This window comes from Dermacentor silvarum, chromosome 8 (genome assembly GCF_013339745.2).
Source record: "Dermacentor silvarum isolate Dsil-2018 chromosome 8, BIME_Dsil_1.4, whole genome shotgun sequence".
Taxonomy (NCBI): Eukaryota; Metazoa; Arthropoda; class Arachnida; order Ixodida; family Ixodidae; genus Dermacentor; species Dermacentor silvarum.
The window spans coordinates 169439368-169457747 of NC_051161.1; the positions used below are offsets into that span (position 1 = coordinate 169439368).

The 18380-nt window shown below is 51.0% G+C and overlaps 1 protein-coding gene across 1 annotated transcript in view; it reads left to right on the forward strand.

The window, feature by feature from the left end:
* The window catches only part of LOC119462577 (probable 4-coumarate--CoA ligase 3), a 105196-nt gene extending 87255 nt beyond the window's left edge, over positions 1 to 17941 (forward strand). The window contains exon 4 of the mRNA XM_049672289.1: positions 17858 to 17941. Within this exon, the coding sequence (XP_049528246.1) occupies positions 17858 to 17888 (31 nt within the window). The 3' untranslated portion in view covers positions 17889 to 17941. The remainder of the gene's footprint in view (positions 1 to 17857) is intronic.
* Positions 17942 to 18380: the final 439 nt, after the last annotated feature.

An 18380-nucleotide genomic window follows, 5' to 3' on the forward strand; every position in this document is an offset into this window, starting at 1 on the left:
CGTCCTGGTAACATTCCGCTTCTTCGGCATTTAACATAGCTAGAATTTCTGCGGCTTCCGCCGGCAACAAACTCAGAAGTATTTGAGGCCATGACGTCAGCTCAAAGCCCATTCATGTGCAAGTGCGTTCAAAGTTTGTCAAAAAGAGCCCTAATTCACTACCAATAACAAAAGGCTGAAGAAAACATGTCATAATTGACGGCACTCGGCTCTGCCTCAGTGGCCAGAGACCGCTTTAGCTGCTCCAATTGGCATTGTTTTAGTTCCTCCTCTCTTTCTTTAACTTTGCGTTTCCTCTGCACTTCATCAACTGCTTCAGCAATTTCGTCGGCACACGCCCCACAAGCTGAAATTTTGCCCACAATTTCTGGTTTCCGAATAGCTTTGCTAACCTCTAAGCCGAGCTCGTCTGCTACGGCCAACAAATCTACCTTTAGCAAGCTATTCAAATCCATGTTCACTACCGTAACTGTGACAAAAGTCCTCTAAGCCGCCTTTCCTATTTCTCTGACTGGAAATTATAACACTCGGCGTGCCAGAGTACAAAGCCAAAGCCTCACCGACTGCTGCCGCAGTGCTCCCGGGGGTCCGCCATTTCACCGCTGCCACCAGCTGTTACGTTTGGCCGAGTTGGGTTCCAAGCCGGGAGAAGAAGATGCCGGGAGAAGGCAGAACGTACTTTTAATGCGGCATGCTTGCCGAAAATAGGTGTACAAAAGAAGCGCCAACGGCGTGATCCGCAGTCCTTTATAAAGGAACGCCGTGATCAAAGGGGGAGGGAAAACATATCAGCGCACATGCGGGAAACAGATTATCGTCCGGAACAGATGAGCCAGACTTGGGCGCCGGCTGATAAGCGGTGCGCAAACGCAACAGAACCTACTTCTCAGGCGCAAAAAGAAAGCCTAGAGGCGAAGCATCATAATCGTCAATGTACATAGTCCCCCGAAACAAAAATCCACTGACTTCCACGCTCTCTTCCAAGGTGCCTGCAAATTGGCCCAGGGAAAGGAACTCGTACTCCTCGGGGACTTCAACGCTCTCGAAGAACGCTGGGGATAGGATCGTTCGGATGTCAAAGGCAAACAACTTGCGGCTGCCTCCGAAAAATTCCAAATCAAACTGCTTACGGACACCGCAAACCCTACCCGGATCGGCAACAGCCACATGTCCACATGTATGCAAGGACACATGTCCTGACCTCACGTTCGCCCGTGGTAGTGCAAACTATAATTGGGGCAACTTGCAGGAATCCTTGGGTAACGACCACTGCATTCTCCGTACACAAATTACGGAGAGTACGATGCGTCGCTCCATTGGACAAGCCCGCATCACAAACTGGGACGCCTTCCGTCGCGAGAGCGAGCATTCAACTGGCAACCTCACAAGCCTCACCGACTGGTGAGACCAAATTAAAGAAATTCAGGACCGTTGCACCCACCGTTATTAAGAGAACATCTCAACTCCCAGAATCGGACGGCCATCTCCTGCACCTGTGGGAAGCCACAAGAAGCCTCATCTGCAGATGGGAGACCCGAAAACATAACCGACTTCTCAAGCTCGACATCGAAGCTCTCACCGTACAGGCTGAGCAGTATGCTGAGCAACTGGCACCAATAAACTGGGCCCAGTTCAGCGACTCCCTTCGAGGCTCACTAGGTACGGCTCGTACGCGGCACGTTCTACGAGCCTTGATTGACCCTACTCGAACAAAAAAATGAGACAGACAAATCAGTCCAGCGCCTCGTACACACACATGGACGAAGAGCTGCTTGCTCAAGTCCAACGCAAATGCTTTGGTGATTGTTACCCACCTCCCTATCGGGCGATGTATCAAGGTCGCGCAAACGACACCCTGGACCGACCAATAACGTTGGACGAAGTCTACGCTGCCATTCGCAGCAGCACCCGCAACAAAGCAGCCGGCGCGGACAGAATCACGTACTATCTTATCAGGAATCTGAACGACACCACCGTACAAGAACTCACGGAGTTCCTAAACGACCATTGGCAATGTGGCACGCTCCCCGCTGAGTGGAAACATGCAGAGGTGATAATGATACCGAAGCCGAGTAAAAAGCTCCTGATCGAGAACCTTCGACCAATATCACTCACTTCCTGCCTTGGTAAACTCTACGAACGCGTCATCACTAGCCGCCTGCAAAACTATCTCCAGGACAACGACCTTCTCCGGCATTCAATGTACGAGTTGCGGGCACATCTTTCAACTCAGGATATATTGCTTCAACTAAAAGAAGTCGTTGACACCGCCCCACAGCAAGGAGAAAACATCATTCTGGCCTTCGACATCAAGAACGCCATTGATAATGTGAGCCATCAAGCAATTCTCGATGGCCTCGCTGCCCTTCACTGCGGACAGCGCATCTACAATTATGTTCAGGGGCATTCCTGTGGGACCGCTCCAACACGGTTGGTCTCGGCTCGATCCGATCAAGCATCATCAAGGTTCCGAACAAGGGCACTCCACAGGGCTCAGCGATCTCCCCGCTACTGTTCAACGTAGCCATGGTTGGTCTTGCGCACGAACTCCAGCGCATATCGATAGCATCCATCACGCAATGTACGCGAATGACGTCACCATCTGGGCCACACGGAGATTCCTTGGAGAAAAAGAACATGCCTTGCAGAAAGCAGCCACCTGTGTCGAACAATACGCACAGGCACGTGGCCTGGCCAGTGCAACCGAGAAGTCTGATCCCCTGCGAATCTGGCAACACAATCCTCCCCAGTCGGCACAGAAGGACCCAGGCTACAGTCTCCGCGTCATTTTCTCCGGCCAACAAATCCAAGAGAAAACCACCATCCGTATATTCTGAATGGGGATCCAGTCAAACCGCCATGTAAATCACACCCTCACCCTCCTCCGCACTACCACGCTGCAGATTGCCCGAATTATATCCCTGGTCGCCACTCGTCGCCACGGTATGCGCGAGGAGGACACCCTGAAACTCATACGCAGCCTCGTAATTAGTAGGATGACATACAATTTGCCCTATCAACGACTTACCAAAGGCGAACAGGACCAAGTGGAATCCCTGCTCCGGAAGGCCTATAAGGCGGCCCTCAAGCTACCCCAGGGCACTCCCACGTGCAAGCTCCTCGCATTGGGTCTGCACAATACCTGTGCAGAACTCGCCACGCAGCTGCCGCGACTTACACAAACACCAACGGGCTGCACACTACTCCGACGCCTCGGCTATACCGGCCAGCTCCATGAAGCAGCTCGCCGCAAGCCCATTCCAGACCACCTTCGTACCGCCTGTAAGGTCGTCCACAGCCCCCGCAATATAGACCCCCGACTACATCAGGGAAGCCGCGAAGCCAGAGTGGCCGCCCTCGAACGAGAGTACGGGCACAAGAACACCACATACTATGTTGACGCTGCCAACTACGACCGCACAAACACCAAGGCAGTAACCAGTGTTCTGGACAACACACTCCAAAAATTGACCAGCGCCTTCATACGATGCCACATCATCACCGAAGCCGAAGAAACAGCCATTTAGCTCGCCCTTGCCCACGCCTACAGACAGAGACGATAGCTCACATTTCTAACGGACTCCCAAGCGGCTTGCCGCAACTACCTACAAGGGTGCATCAGCCAGCCAGCCTGCCCTCGGTATCATCCTGAGCGCGACAGACACTGGCGAATATCTCAGCCCAATTCAGCATAGAATAATATTGAATACGGGTCACATGGGGTTGGAGAGAAACCAGGCGGCGGATAAGGTGGCTCGAGGGTACACGAGCCGAGCACCCTCCCACTCCGCCCCTGAGGAATCCGTTCCCATCTCGTAGTGACTACTCGGCCATTCTCAACTGCTATAAAGGACTTGGGAGAACCTATTCCCCACCACTCCAAACACTAAATAAAGAGTAATCGCTCAGTTGGAGACAAATCCAAACCGGCACGTATCCCAATTTGCACATCCTCAGTAATATACATCCTACGGCATATCCCCTCGCTGCCCATGGTGCTCAGCTAAAACCACCGTATATCTTATCGGGGCATGTCAGGCCATATACTGCCGTACCCCCCATACAGCGGAGCGATGACAAGAGCTGCTGGCCGCGGCAGCCGCAAGCGGAGCCCTGGGGGGTATTCTGTAAGAGTCCACCTAATGGACTGTCCATTTCGTATGTAAGCGATTGGCTGCAGCTGCTCACTCGTGCACCTGGAGCCAATCACCGAACTGCAGCCAGCCGAAATGGACCGAAATGGACCCACCGCAAGCCAAGCACCTCCGACCACCCTGAGTCTCTCCACAGCAATTTTAGACCCAATAAATAAGTTTTCACTCCACCACCAAAACCCTGCAGTTCAAAAGTGCAAAGCGGACGCACATCGTGCTCGTCGTAAGCATGTCTACAGGAATGCAAGGCAACAACGCCGTATGTCGCGGCCGCGCGTGCCCTGTCTTCAATACGATCTGCGATGCGGACAGTGTAGGCATCTAGGCGCACCGAGGGCCGATATCTTCGTGTGCGCACCGATACGCTTGCGCCTCACCCGCGTTCACGCGCTGAAACGTCACTGTAACATTTTACAGCGTAAGCTGTTATGAACTCATTCCAATAGCCGTTTCTGGTCGCGATGATGCCGCCGCCGCCTCGTAGCCGCTATCGCTGAAAATGCGAAAAAAAGTACCCGTTCTCCGCCGGGATCGAACCCACGCCAGCAAGCGCTTGCCTGGCTCAGCGCTAAAGTATCCGATTCCCACGCCCACTGCGTGGGAATCGGATACTTCAGCGCTGAGCCAGGCAAGCGCTTGCTATCACGCAGAAGAAACATTCCCTTAAAGCCCCAATCGGACGTACGCGTTCGAAAGCGTCCGCATGCGCCCCTTCGCGCCTGGGCGCGTACGGCGTCAGGCGCGGAGACTGCGTCACGTGTGGGCGCGTTGCAGCGTGGACACCTACCACTGCTAGGATTTTTACGCCCGCGCCGGAAGCTGCCACCACGTCTCCCGCGCGACGCTCCTCACGAGACCAGAGAACGCCTATGACGTGACCACGGCGAACCAGCGTGACTTCCGGAACGACTCTTCGCGCGGCATGCAGGCAAGCCCGGGCGCGCAATTCATTTTCCAGGGCAGCTTGGCCCTCGGACTGTGGCGCCGCCGCACGGGAGAACGTGAACCACGGCAGCGCCTCGGATCTGTTCGAGCCCCGGTGCCGTGGCGGAAACCGCGCTGCCGTGCGCCGACGCAAAGCGGCGGTCGTTGGGGTGTTGTGTAGCAACAACCCAAATAAAAAAATACTGCCCCAGTCAGTTAAACTGCTCCCTCTCTGATAGTGAGATTATATATGGATCATCAAAACAGTGATGCGTTTATTTAGGAATAGCATCGATCCCTTAACAGCAGCCACAGTTGTGCCTACTAGTCTGGCAGGTGACAGTGGTCTGCCTTTTCCCGTCCTCCGGCTATTGGGATGTTGGGGTGTTGCGGAGCGGAGCGTAGCAACACCCCAACGACCGCCGCATCGCATCGGCGCCCGGCCAGCCGGTTGACTGCAGCGCACCCGCGCGGCACTAACGGGAACTACGCATGTAGGTGCTTTTCGGACCTAGGGGTCGCGCGTACCTATCTCCGTCGAGCCCCCTAGTCCCTGCTTGCCGCCACAGCCGCGGAAACGCCTCCGATGGGCCATGCTCGGCAACTCCCCGCGAGCAGTAAAGCCCCTATATTTATAAAAGTAGCGCCATCCACTTCCCTCCTCCTCTGTTCCACTATCGCGCTCGGCGCGACCAGCGCGATCGAGGCGCGATATCGACAGTGGCGCCGCCTGCGTCGGGCCTGCCGTGGCAGACGACAGCTAACGCGCTACCAGAGGAAATCCGAGGAAAACTTCGATCGCGCCCTGCGGAGACGTTTTTGAGGCGCGATTTTGCTTCGTCAGTCAGTAACTGGTCTTAATAATGCCGTTTTGGAAGTAGCAACGCGACGATGCGAGACGGCGCAAATATCAAGTGTGCAGCAAGCGTTTGCGCACGCCGGATGGTAAACAAAAAAAGCCTTTTGCCCTCGCCTTGTCGGTTGCGGCAACTTAAGGCGCAGCAGCATGCCATCACAACGAAGTTCTTGTCCATAACACGTTTGATCCGTTTGTGCGTACAGCACTTTCGTCGCACAGGCCCGAGAATGGCAGTCGGAGCACGCTGGAAAGAAAAAAATATACAAAAGCACGACGCGAACTTCCACGTGACACGGATTGGCCAATGGGGGATGATAAGTGGTTCTTGAGGGAAAGGGAAAGGTTGGCGCTATCTTCTGCAGCCCTTGAGGGAGCACGGCTCAGCGCCAACCAATGGGGGAGCGGAGGAGGCTGGGGCGACAGGAGGCGGCTAAGAGAGGGCGAGGAGGAAGCGCCGGGGTGAGCGCGGTGGCGGCAAGATCTAAGAATGGCGCTAGTTTTATAAATATAGGGGCTTTAGCGAGCAGGAGGCGCGCGCGCACTCTGTGGGAATCGATGTCTATCTTGTATTGTTTGAGATAAAACGAAGCGATAAAGGTGGAACAACGCGTTTGCGCGAGCGGAGCTGTGCGTGCGCAAACAGCGCGACGACGACCACGTTGAGAAGACGATCGTTTTCTAGTGCGGCCGTGGCGAGGCGACTGTTGGGTTCTAGCGCAGGTACTGAACGGGCATTGTCTAGAGAAACACGGGATTTTGACGCGATTAGCGACAGTGTATACAACCGTACGGACTTACGTTTGTTTCATGTGGTCAATAGACAGTTTTAGCAGAGCGCCGCTCACGTTCCGCTCCGCTCAGATTTCGCGTTCTGAGGTACTGCAGGGAACTGCGTATATTAATTCATGTGGTCAATAGACAGTTTTAGCAGAGCGCCGCTCACGTTCCGCTCCGCTCAGATTTCGCGTTCTGAGATACTGCAGGGAACTGCGTATATTTCGCATTTGATAAGCGCGTCTTGCCGAGACGCGAGCGACGCGCTATCAACTCGGCTGCAAAACGACGAAGAGGCCAAGTAGACACGCTGTCACGCTCCGCTCAGTCGGCTTCGTAGCGGAGCGAGGGATGCGGTCTTCGTTCCGCTGCCGGTATGAGCGTTGTGCGCAAGCGCAATAGCGTTCCCGCTAAGCGCTTGTGTGGCATTTGCTACCATATGCCGGTCTGAGCGGAGCGGACAGCTAGCGCTCAGCTAAAACACTCCAATGTTAAAACTACGATGGCATTTGTGCGCCGGCGAAGTGTTAAAACATGATTACATTTGGCCGATCATGAAGTCGGAGGGAAGTATGCGTGCGATCGTGGAGAAATAGTAGAGCATCAAGCTCGGAGTCATACCTGAAAGAACTTTAACATTTTTTTTCTGCTGATGCCACAGTGCTAGAGCCTGATTTCTTGCCATTAGTAAACAGGCAAGAAGACAATACATTCCTGCTCTACTCCTGTCGCGACTGTTTAGTCAATTAGTTTCAGTAGTGCCGTGTTACGGTACTTGTAAGTGCGGTAACGTACCACGATGACCGAATACGTTTGAGCTGCGTGTGTGCTCGATGCGTACGGTAACTTGATAATGATGATAGCGGCTAACATTCAGGCCTTGCAGAATGCAAGAACTATGTGCTGAGTGCGGAATATTAATTTTGGCAGATACTAGAAAGCTTTAGCTTGTCCATACACGTAATATTCTTTACGGAAGTGCCGTGTTACGGCAAATGTGGACGCCAGTCACGAAGCTGGTGGCCACATCTTCTCCAACAACACGTGAAACCTTTTTTTTTTTTTTTTTTTGTTACGTAGGTGTGTTTGTCGAAGCCGACGCCACTTGCTCGCTATGTTTAGGCTTGGTCCTGCTCGGCTCGCAATACAAGGTGCTCACGTAACCATAAGCGGTAACATATGGTAGAACTAAAAGGGGAAAGAAATTGAGATCCAATCTAAGTGACAAATTGTGTTCAGTCAGTTTTAAACACCGTTAACTCAATGCATCGTTCTGACGCACCACGGCGACGCGCCCGCCTGGCCATTGGCCATTAGCGCGGCGCGCTCCGTGAGCCATGCAGAAGCTGGGGAGGCGGCGGCGCTAGGGCGTAGGGACTCACAGAGCTAGGGCCGTTCACGGAGACGCGTCCCCAGCAAGTACCTAGATCTGTAGTTCCTTTTAGCGCCGCGCGGGCGCGCTGCAATCAACCGGCTTTTTTTTTTTTTGGAAGCGGGTTGTGGCGCACGTGTTGCATGGTGAAAGCAGTGTAAAGCGGCAGTTTTAAACCGCGTTAGGGAAGCTAGCGGAGGTAGCCGGATAGCGAGTTTGCCGTACGGCTTACCGTGGGGCCTTGTCCAGGTATTTTATTGGGCTTTCTCGTTAGGTGGACGGGTGGACAATGGCGCGGCAGGCTAGGAAGGACAGGGGTGATGACGAGCTGGTGCAGTGCGAGGAGTGCAAACGTTGGTGTTATTTGGACGAGACGCACTTCGCCAGTTTAGCCGACGCTGAGGAGGCTAGCTTCGCGTGCAGGTCGTGCGACGGATTTAAGGGAGCTGTGCGGCGGATGGAAGGGGAATGGGCAGCCAGTGTGGAAGAGCTCAAAGGGGAGCTGAAGGTGGAGCGAGAGCGGCGAATTGAGCTCGAAACTCGGATCGGCGAGTTGCTTCACAGGGAGGGGGCCGAGGCCGTCCTGGTAAAGCGAATAGCTGGCGAGCTACAAGAAGAACGGGAAAGCGGGCCGTGCTGGAAGAGCGGGTGGAGGCGCTAATGGTACAGACGGCGCGTAATCCCGGGTCAGCTCAGGCGGGCGGCGGGGACAGCGCGGAGACTCAGGCAGAGGCATGCCATGAGAGCAGGGAGGGACGCCTAGGGGCCGTTGAACAGCAGGCGAGAGCCGGCGGCAACACGGCGGTTCCACAACTCTACAGCGAGGTAGTGCGGCAGGCTTCGGGTGGGAAGGGACGAACGGCAGGGAGCACATCGTCACGTGTCAGTGGCGCAGGGCGGGTGGAGAACCAGCTAGCGCGAACGGGAGGACGTCAATCGCAGGCGGGAGGCAAACGTGTAGAGCGAAGGGTCCTAGTGGTAGGGGACTCCAACGTAGCTAGGGTTAAGGATGGCGTCCTTACAACAGTGAAGGCAGACGGGCGGGTGAGGGTGGAGGCCCAGTCAGGGATGTGCATGGTTGACGCAATGGCAAAAGCTCAGAAGGTGGTATCGGACAACCTCGAGCATGAACATCTGGTCGTTATCCATGCTGGTCTCAACGATGTGCTGAAGGGAAGGAGCCAGAACCTAAACGGACAGTTAGAGGTTGGGTTCCGTAAACTCAGAGAAACCTCTGCGAAAGTGCATGTGACCATATGCACAATCCCACATGTCCGGGGCCAGGCTAGCGCGATGGAAAGGAGGGTGCGTGAGGCTAACCGGGTCATTAGGGGTCTGAGCAGACCACTTGGGTACGGTATAATGGAGGTAAACCGGGAAGTGTACGAGTCTGGCTCCCAGCCTTTTGCACAGGATGGCATTCACTACAGTGGTGCCACGGGCGGGAGCGTAGGTAGTAGGATAGGGCGCCAAGCTACGGCTTTTTTGGGGGGACCCAGAGCCCTAAGACCACCAGTGTAGATGAAGACGGACCCAGAGAGGCTCCAAGATTCAAGAAACGTAGAATCGGTAGAAGAAATAGACGTAAGCACCAGGGGCAAGGTCATTCTGACATAGGTTACATTAACATGCAAGGTGGCAGGAATAGGCTGAAGTGGGAGGAGATAGACGAGCAACTAAGGCAAGAAAAGCTGATGGTATACGGGTTTGTGGAGACACATCTTAGGGACATGGAGCAACCTCCCTGTAATCCTGATTATGCATGGGAATATTGCAATAGAACAGAGGGCAGCAGAAAAGGGGGTGGAATTGGTGCATTCATTCATAAAAGTATGAACTGGCAAAGGGTCAAACAGGAATGCAAGGAGCATTTATGGCTAAAAGGGAAAGTTGCAGGAGAGCAGACACTCCTTGGTTTTGTATACCTGTGGACAGGAGCAAATGCCAAAGAGGAAAACAAAGAAATGCTGGAATGCATATCAAGTGACATTAATGAGCTAGGAGAAGGGTGCGAGATTATTATACTAGGAGATATGAACGCACACATAGAAGACATGGACGGGTACACAGACTCAACGGGCAACATGATGCTGGATATGTGTGAAATGCATGACTTAGTTGTATGCAACAGTACTGAGAAGTGTGAAGGGCACATAACATGGGAGGTAGGGAGCCTGCAGTCGACGATAGATTATGCACTAATGTCACATAGGATGCACGATTGGCTAAATGTAATGAGCATAGATGAATATGGCTCCAGAAGTCTAGGTAGTGATCACAAACGTACTAAGGTGAGTTTTAGAAGGGAAATGAAAGTAGGTAGGAGGCAAGATGAACAACCAGGTGGGATATTTTACTCGGAAAAGCAGCTTGAAATAGCAACCCAGCAAATTGAGGAAGTAATTTCAGAGGATACAAAAACAGAATGGACATATGCAAATTTAACAGGACTATTTGAGCTAGAGCTTACTAAGGTACGAGTCAGGACAAAAGGGAACAGAAGACGTAAACCCAAGAGCTGGTGGGATGAGGAGGTTAAGAAGGCCATAGAGAAACGCCAGGAAGCATCCAGGGAACACAGATATTCAAAGCAGAGGGGTGAACCAGAAGCTGATGTAGGCAGAAAATGGAACAACTTCTTAAACTGTAGAAGGGAAGCATCCAATTTGATCAATGAGAAGATCAGAAGAAAGGGGAGCCAATGGTTGTCAGAAGTAAACAAAAAGGATAGAAAAGCAGCGAAGAAATTTTGGAAACATCTCAACTCCTTGAGTAATAAGACTAGCCTAGAGCAGAGGTTTATAGTTACAGCTCAAGGTGTTCGACTAGAGGGAGATGAGGCAATGGAACATATAAGAACAATGATGACAGAAAAATTTAAAGAACGAAACATAGCATGTGCTCAATCAGGTGAGGATGGACTAGTCAGTGCAGTGGCTCCACTGGCACAAAGCGAGTGGGAAAGGGCAGAGAAGAGGGTTCCTAGTAGCACATCGACAGGTCCTGATGGCATCCCAATTATGTTGATAAAGACATTGGGCCCAAAATTAAGAAAGCATTAAGAGAGGCAGTGAGCAAAATGATAATGGACGGTAAAGCCCCTGACGGGTGGAGACTGAGCAGGATGAGCATGATATATAAGGGAAAGGGGGACAAAGCCGACATAAACAACTACCGTCCCATAACAGTGACGTCAGTGGTTTACAGGGTGGTGATGCAGATTATAAAGGACAGACTGCAGGCATGGGTGGAGAGCGAGGAGGTGCTGGGGGAACTACAAATGGGTTCCGAAAACAAAGAAGGTTAGAAGATAATCTGTTCTCATTGACACAGTGTATTGAAATAGCAGAAAAGGAACACAGGCCCCTATGGCTTGCCTTTATGGATATCAAGGGAGCCTATGACAGTGTAATCCAAAAGGATTTGTGGGACATACTGGGCACTCTAGAGGTGGAAGATGGAGTAAGAAATCTTTTAAAAGATATCTATAAAAGTAACAGGGTGCTTATAAAATGGGAAAACAAGGTATCTGGGCCTATAGAGATACAGCAGGGGCTTAGGCAGGGGTGCCCTCTGTCACCTCTGTTGTTCATGCTGTATTTACAAGGATTAGAGAAAAAATTAGAGAGGAGCGGACTTGGCTTCAACCTTTCCTATTTCAAGCAGGGAGAATGGATTAAACAGTCATTACCAGGACTGATGTATGCAGATGACATTGTACTTATGGCTGACAGCAAGGAAGACTTGCAGAGATTAATGGACATCTGTGGTAAAGAGGGAGATAGCTTAGGTTTGAAGTTTAGTAAAGAAAAATCGGCAGTCATGACTTTTAATGATAATCAGGGCAGCGAGCATAGAATACAGGAGGTTACGCTGGAGGTGGTGGATAAGTACAAATATCTTGGAGTGTGGATAAACAATGGGGCTGAGTACCTAACGGAACATGAAAAATATGTGACGGCTAAAGGTAGCAGAAATGCAGCTGTGATGAAAAATAGGGCACTGTGGAATTACAATAGGTACGAAGTGGTGAGAGGGATTTGGAAAGGGGTGATGGTCCCTAGTTTGACTTTCGGCAATGCGGTCCTGTACATGAGATCAGAGGTTCGAGCAAGGTTGGAAGTTAAGCAGCGAGGGGTAGGTAGACTGGCTCTGGGAGCACACGGAAATACACCAAATCAGGGGGTACAGGGTGACATGGGATGGACGTCATTCGAGGGCAGGGAAGCCAGCAGCAAGATAGAATTTGAGGAGCGATTGAGAGAGATGGGAGAAAAGCGGTGGGCAAGGAGAGTTTTCAGTTATTTGTACATGAGGAATGTTGATACAAAATGGAGGAAGCTGACCAGAAAACTGTCAATCAAATATTTGGACTGCAGGAGGGGTGCAGACCAGGAAACAGCGGTTAAGAAAAAGGTTAAGGAAACAGAGAGGGGTCTGTGGAAAGCAGGGATGCAGACGAAATCAGCACTGGGCACATACCGAACTTTCAAGCAAGAAATTGCCAAAGAAAATATCTACGATAATTCTAGGGGAAGCTCTTTGTTGTTTGAAGCCAGGACGGGAGTATTGCGGACTAATATGTGCCGAGTCGGGTGCCAAGGTATAGACACGTTGTGCTGTGCGTGTGGAGAAGAAGAGGAAACGGCTGAACACCTCATACTTTTCTGTAAGGGGCTTAACCCTACAGTGCAAGGCAACGGGGCTGATTTTTTCAAAGCATTGGGGTTTAGGGACAGTGAAGGCAAAATAGACTTTAAGCGGGTAGAAATAACCAAGCAGAGGTTATCTGATTGGTGGATAAAATTAAGGCAGGGGTGAAATTTCACCCACCACAAAGTACAAATTATGTTAATGGTCATGGCTAGGTGGCGTATGCCACGCCCGATTTAAAGGGTTCAGCCTCATCCATCCATCCATCCATCCATGCACGGGCGTGCGAATGCAAATGCGCCACCGGCGCACAAGCAGATCCGAGGCGCCTCCGTGGTACAGTGTACTAGAAGGGGGCAGTGGGCTTACTCAGCGGCTCCTCTGACGCAGTCAGCGTCGCATCCAAGAGGTGGCGCCACTGGCAACTTCAATGGAAGCTTTGCTTGCAGAAGCTTTGATTTTCCTTGCGTTTCTGTCGGTTTCAGTTCGAAGCAGTTCACACTCTTATTTGTTTTTAATTTTGGCATACTTGACAGTCTTTCCATATCTTTAGCAAACACTATATTTGTTTAGGCCACATGATATTTGCCATAATAGTACCTTGTGGAAAAGCAAGACGGCAACTCTTGGTCGATTTGCTGCCTATCCTAACTCTAGACCTTTTGTGCAAAGAGGTCGTCGCTGACGAATGTTGCTTAAGCGGAAGGGGCCTTCGAATTTTCCGAATTATCGGGCAATCGTAAAAAAAATTTGAAAACGGTTTCATGGCGTGTCGACCTAATTAAAATTTTGTCAGATAGAAAACAGCGCGTGCATACTTTCCAGCTGAGCTAAAAAAAGAAAAAAAATCAGGCATGCTGACCAGGTTTGTGTCTTTGCTTAGCCAAAATGAATATGTATATATGACTCAAATATTTCATTGTTCCACTTTAGTTGTTCCATGCTTCACAGTAGCCTTCTGCGTTTATTATTAACCATTATTACGCCGGCACACATTTGTTAAATCAAAACAGGGTTGTTTTTTCCATAAAGAAATGGAGGGAGGCCTGAACAAAAAGTGAAAACTAGTTCACTTGACAAAGGCTCCGGCCTATGCTTATGTACAGTTATATAAGGGTAAGCAAAATGAAGTTAACAGGCCTGTTGCTGACACAAACTTTTATTTGCAAGAAGTACAGCGAGCCATTGTACAAGTACACCGGCTCAACTTCAGCTGCTTGGCCCTCTGCCGCTTTCCTGCCTTGTCACAGTTAATTCCTTTCACATAAAAATGCAGACGTGTGACAATGTAAAAGCTAATTATTTTAGCTGTGAGGCTAAGAGCGTGCACATTGCAGCCAACTTCGAATGAATTAAAGCTTACTCTTAACAACTTCCAGCATATCCATAACGCTGCCAGAGTGTAGCTCACTCTGAGAGAAGCATTCTGTGAAAAGATCCTCTAGAATTTTCACAAAGCCGTACAGCTCACTGGAGGGATAAAGGAGGCCTCCTCGGTCACAGAAGTATGTTAGCAGGGCAAGTTGAAAACTTTCGCCTGGTGGCGTCATGGTGAGCATCTTTATGCATTCTTGGCATTTTGTGCTGGAATCGACGATACACTTCCGCGCAACATGGTCCGCAATGTGGTAAGTGAGCCTCGAGTCGCTTCTGGCCACGTGCTGGTTATGGTCGTTTGAAACCCGCAGGCCCGTGCAATGCAATGCTGGGGTACCACGTTTGTGTGGCTCCTGTGGCAGTAGCGCTAGCAGCAGTTTGACTGCACTCATTTCGGTCACATGATGCTTCGAGAGAGTCAACTTCCAGTAAGGAGGCCAGTGTACCTTCCTCGCAGTTTCCTTCGCTAACTGACCTAACTAGAACATAAAAATAAAACAATTTACAGTGATCAGGAACTGCGTTCGAGTTGAGCACAAAACGTGGCTGGAAATGGAGCTCGCATACTGCGCACGTGTCGTCCAGGGGACGTTTTATGGGGGTTCTTTTCCCACTCTTTCCGCCTATTTTTATCCTTCGGGGCGTCAAACAAGGACAACTTCGGCCCATCCTTCACATAAACATAGCCTGTTTGGCACCCAGGCGCGTAACAGTGGTTTTGTCGATGCCGCGGCATGGCTCAGTTACTGCAAGGCATACTAATCTCTTGCAGGCTATATGCAAAAAAAAACACTGAAGAAAAAAAAAACCCAGGCGACGACGTCCACAGAAAAAACAACGCAGCTCAGCAACTCCAACTAATATGATCGGGCACTGGGCGGGCACTGGGCAGCTGCGCCGTCGCACCCACGCTCCATTGAAACTGACGCCAGCGCCGCCGCTCGGGTTATCGGGGAAGCTCATGTTTGCGACATTCGTGGAGCCGCCGCATCGCATAGCCTCCGCCGGAGAGTAAGCCCACTGCCCTCTTCTAGTACACTGTAACCGTGGTTCACGTTCTCCCGTGCGGCGGCGCCACAATCCGAGGGCCCAGCTGCCTTAGAAAATGAAATTACGCAGCCCGGGCAACCTGCGTGCCTTGCGTTCGTCGTTCCCTGCGTTTGGTAGGTGAACATGGCAGCCGCGACGAAACGCGCAGGGACGCGCGGCAACTCGTGCATCGTTTGGGTGCGCGCCCTCTTCCGCTATCGAACCCCATGTGACGTCGAGTGAGCGCGGCGCGTGCGGACGCTTTCCAATGCGTACGTCTGGTTGGGGCTTTATACGCGCCCTGCGCCTGCGTGCATAGGCAGGCGCGCAGGCGCAGACGACCCGAGCCGAGCCTCCGCCAGTATGGTGGCGCCATCTAGTTAACGTGCCTGCAACCGCCGCGTGCGACGAGATGCGATTCAGACGCGATGCGATTCAGACGAGGCACGCAATCAACGCTATCCCGATGTTAGATGTGCGCCACGTATTCTGGGTGCCTCTTGGGTACACGTTATGGCGCCTCCTCGCAAGGTACGAACCGCTGCTGAAGAAGCGAATCGTAGAGTTACGTGCGCGGCTACAACCAGGCATCATCGGGCTCAGCAGACTGCTGTGCAGAGAGCATTGCAAGCCGCAGGTCGCCGTGCGCGCCGGGCGTACAGTTCAGATCGTTCTCGTCAAAATCGAGGCGAAGACACTGCCGCGAAGACCTTGTTGTGCGTGGTGCCGAAATTGGAGCTACTCTTGCGCCGCTTAACCAGCTTACGCTTTGACTGTGCTGCGTGTGCCGCGCAGGCCTGTGACATTTTTTTTACGCTGACATTTCTTTACAATTTTTCTTTTGTAGTTTTTGTAATGTTTGTTTTGTTAAGGCAGTCATGAAGTTCAACTATAAAGGTAGGCGGGCTAGACGCAGATTGGTAGCAAACGCCTAGTATCAATTCACGATGGTCAAGAGTTAATGACACCCATACTATTTCAAGAATAGTACTAATATTGATGCTTGAGTACGGAATGTGGCTGTGTATGGCGAGAATAACGCCGCCTGGGCGATGCGTAAGCCGATTGCATCTGTGTAAGGGCACTTGCATTGTGAAATATTTCATGGTTCTGAACGTCATAATTGTGCCACGTTTCTGTAAGGGCAATAAGGTGTGCTGAGCATGTATCAATACTGGAAGATAGTGCATCATGTTTATTTTGCACACTTCTGGCATTGGTAAATATAACTGACAGATATGAATTGCATGAAGAATGCATGAATTGCATGAAGAATCACCGCCCCTCTCGCAGCCCTAGGCTGAGGGCGATGATGAAGCACCTGGACGATTGGCGCTGATATGTGTGCGTGTTTTGAGTTCTTGAACGCTATCCGAAATTGTGTCGTAGGAGTAGAACACATCGTTTATGGAAAGCTTATCGTATTTTAACTTACATTTTGGTGACTCTGGCTGAGATTTCGCGAAATCTGTTCGTTTTTGCGGGCGATCCGTGCAGCAACTGAAAAATCCTCGTTGACTGTGATGTCCTTTGGTTTCAACTGACTGCGAAATGGGAGCACTTTATCTGTCATTGTAAAGCTAGTAAACTTCGCTACAACGGGTCAACATTTGTTAGGAGCAAAATTTCCCAAGCGATTGGCTCGTTGAAATGAATCAACGGGAAAAGATTCAAAAACAGCCTTAATCACATTTGTTAGGCTTTCTTCTTTTTCGAGCAATGTTTCTTGAGGATCAGGAAGACCATAAAATATTACGTTATCCCGACGAGATCTATCTTCTAGCTCGTTCAGGCGCGATTGTGAGGGGTGGTTTTTAGTTTTCAGTTCATCTACTGACTCCTGAGTTGATGTTATTTCTTCTGAGAAGTGGTCGAAAAAAACTGATTTCATTTCTAGATCGTCTAGTCGCTTGCAAAGATCGGTGATGTCAGACTGAATGCTTTTTTGGCTGGATTTTACGGACTTTATATCAGCGGCCAATTCTGTTTGAAACTTCGCGCTTTGTGACGAACGGGTGTGCAAATTTTTGAGTAGCTGAAACAGAACTGTCATTTGCTCAGCAGGGTCATCAGGTAAGTTATTAAGTTCTGAAAGAGCGGTTGCTTGCTTAGGGGGGCCAGGGTTAGTTTCAACGTCTGCACCGCATAATAGAAGAAATAACATTGAGAACCAATCACACAGCGTTTCGCACAATGTTCCGGGGCACGGGAACATTTAGCATAAAGTTTCTTAGCATAGCATTTCTTAGCACAGAGTGCAACACACCTGCACGTCGAAAGAGCGCAGAATCAAGACGATGTCTTGAGCGGTGTCCCCGTGCCCAGTGAAGCTTCGATTGACGAGATTCCTGTTTAAACAGCAGGCGGATAACGATGCCGTTGCCGATGATGCCGGATGAAAATCAGCGAGTGGCGCCGAGGGTATGAGGTCACGGTAGGGAGGGAGCGTGTAATTGTAGTCATCAGGTGGTGGGGTGTATACCGGGAACAGCAGCAGGGGTAATGGCTGGTTGAATGGCGCAGCTGATAGCAGCGATACGAGTAGAGCCAGGAAGGGCGCTGAATGTCCAAAGAGCGCTGAATCAAGACGATGACCTGAGCAGTGTCCCCGTGCCCAGTTAATTAAACTGCATTTTCCCCTGGTTTTCTCATTACATTTCTTGGCTAATTTATACATACTTGTGGCAAACGATCGCTCTTTCTCGGCCCTTGCAGGATGCGCAGCGAGCACGTGGCAGCCTCGTGACCTGCACGTGCCGGCAACCCGACTGGAGCAGCTATTTCCAATCAAATTGCGCAGATCCCTGCCCACATTCATTGTAGCAGGGTCCACATTACATGCTCCTCGTCTAGTGATCGGATGTGAAAGACCGCACCAGAGATTCCTTTCACCAAAATGCGCACGAGCTGAACCCGATGGTTGAAGCACTTCGCTCCACGCGACGCAAACCCGCCGCGCCGCAGTGCTGACCAGAAAATCGGCAGCGTAATGCTCAGCATGCACAACGCATAAACTGTGCGACGACAGGATGCGTCGGTACTTGATATGAAATTGATGGCCATTTCTAGGCTGGAATGAATTTCCCCTCTTCCGCATTTTGCAATAAAATTGTTTTACTAGCGACAGCCGCAGAGACTGTCTAACACATTACAAAGGCCGAGTTTGCGGTGTTTGTCTGCCTACATATATAGTTGATTTCGTGTTTGTGTGTCTCCTACTGAGAAATGACGACTATGC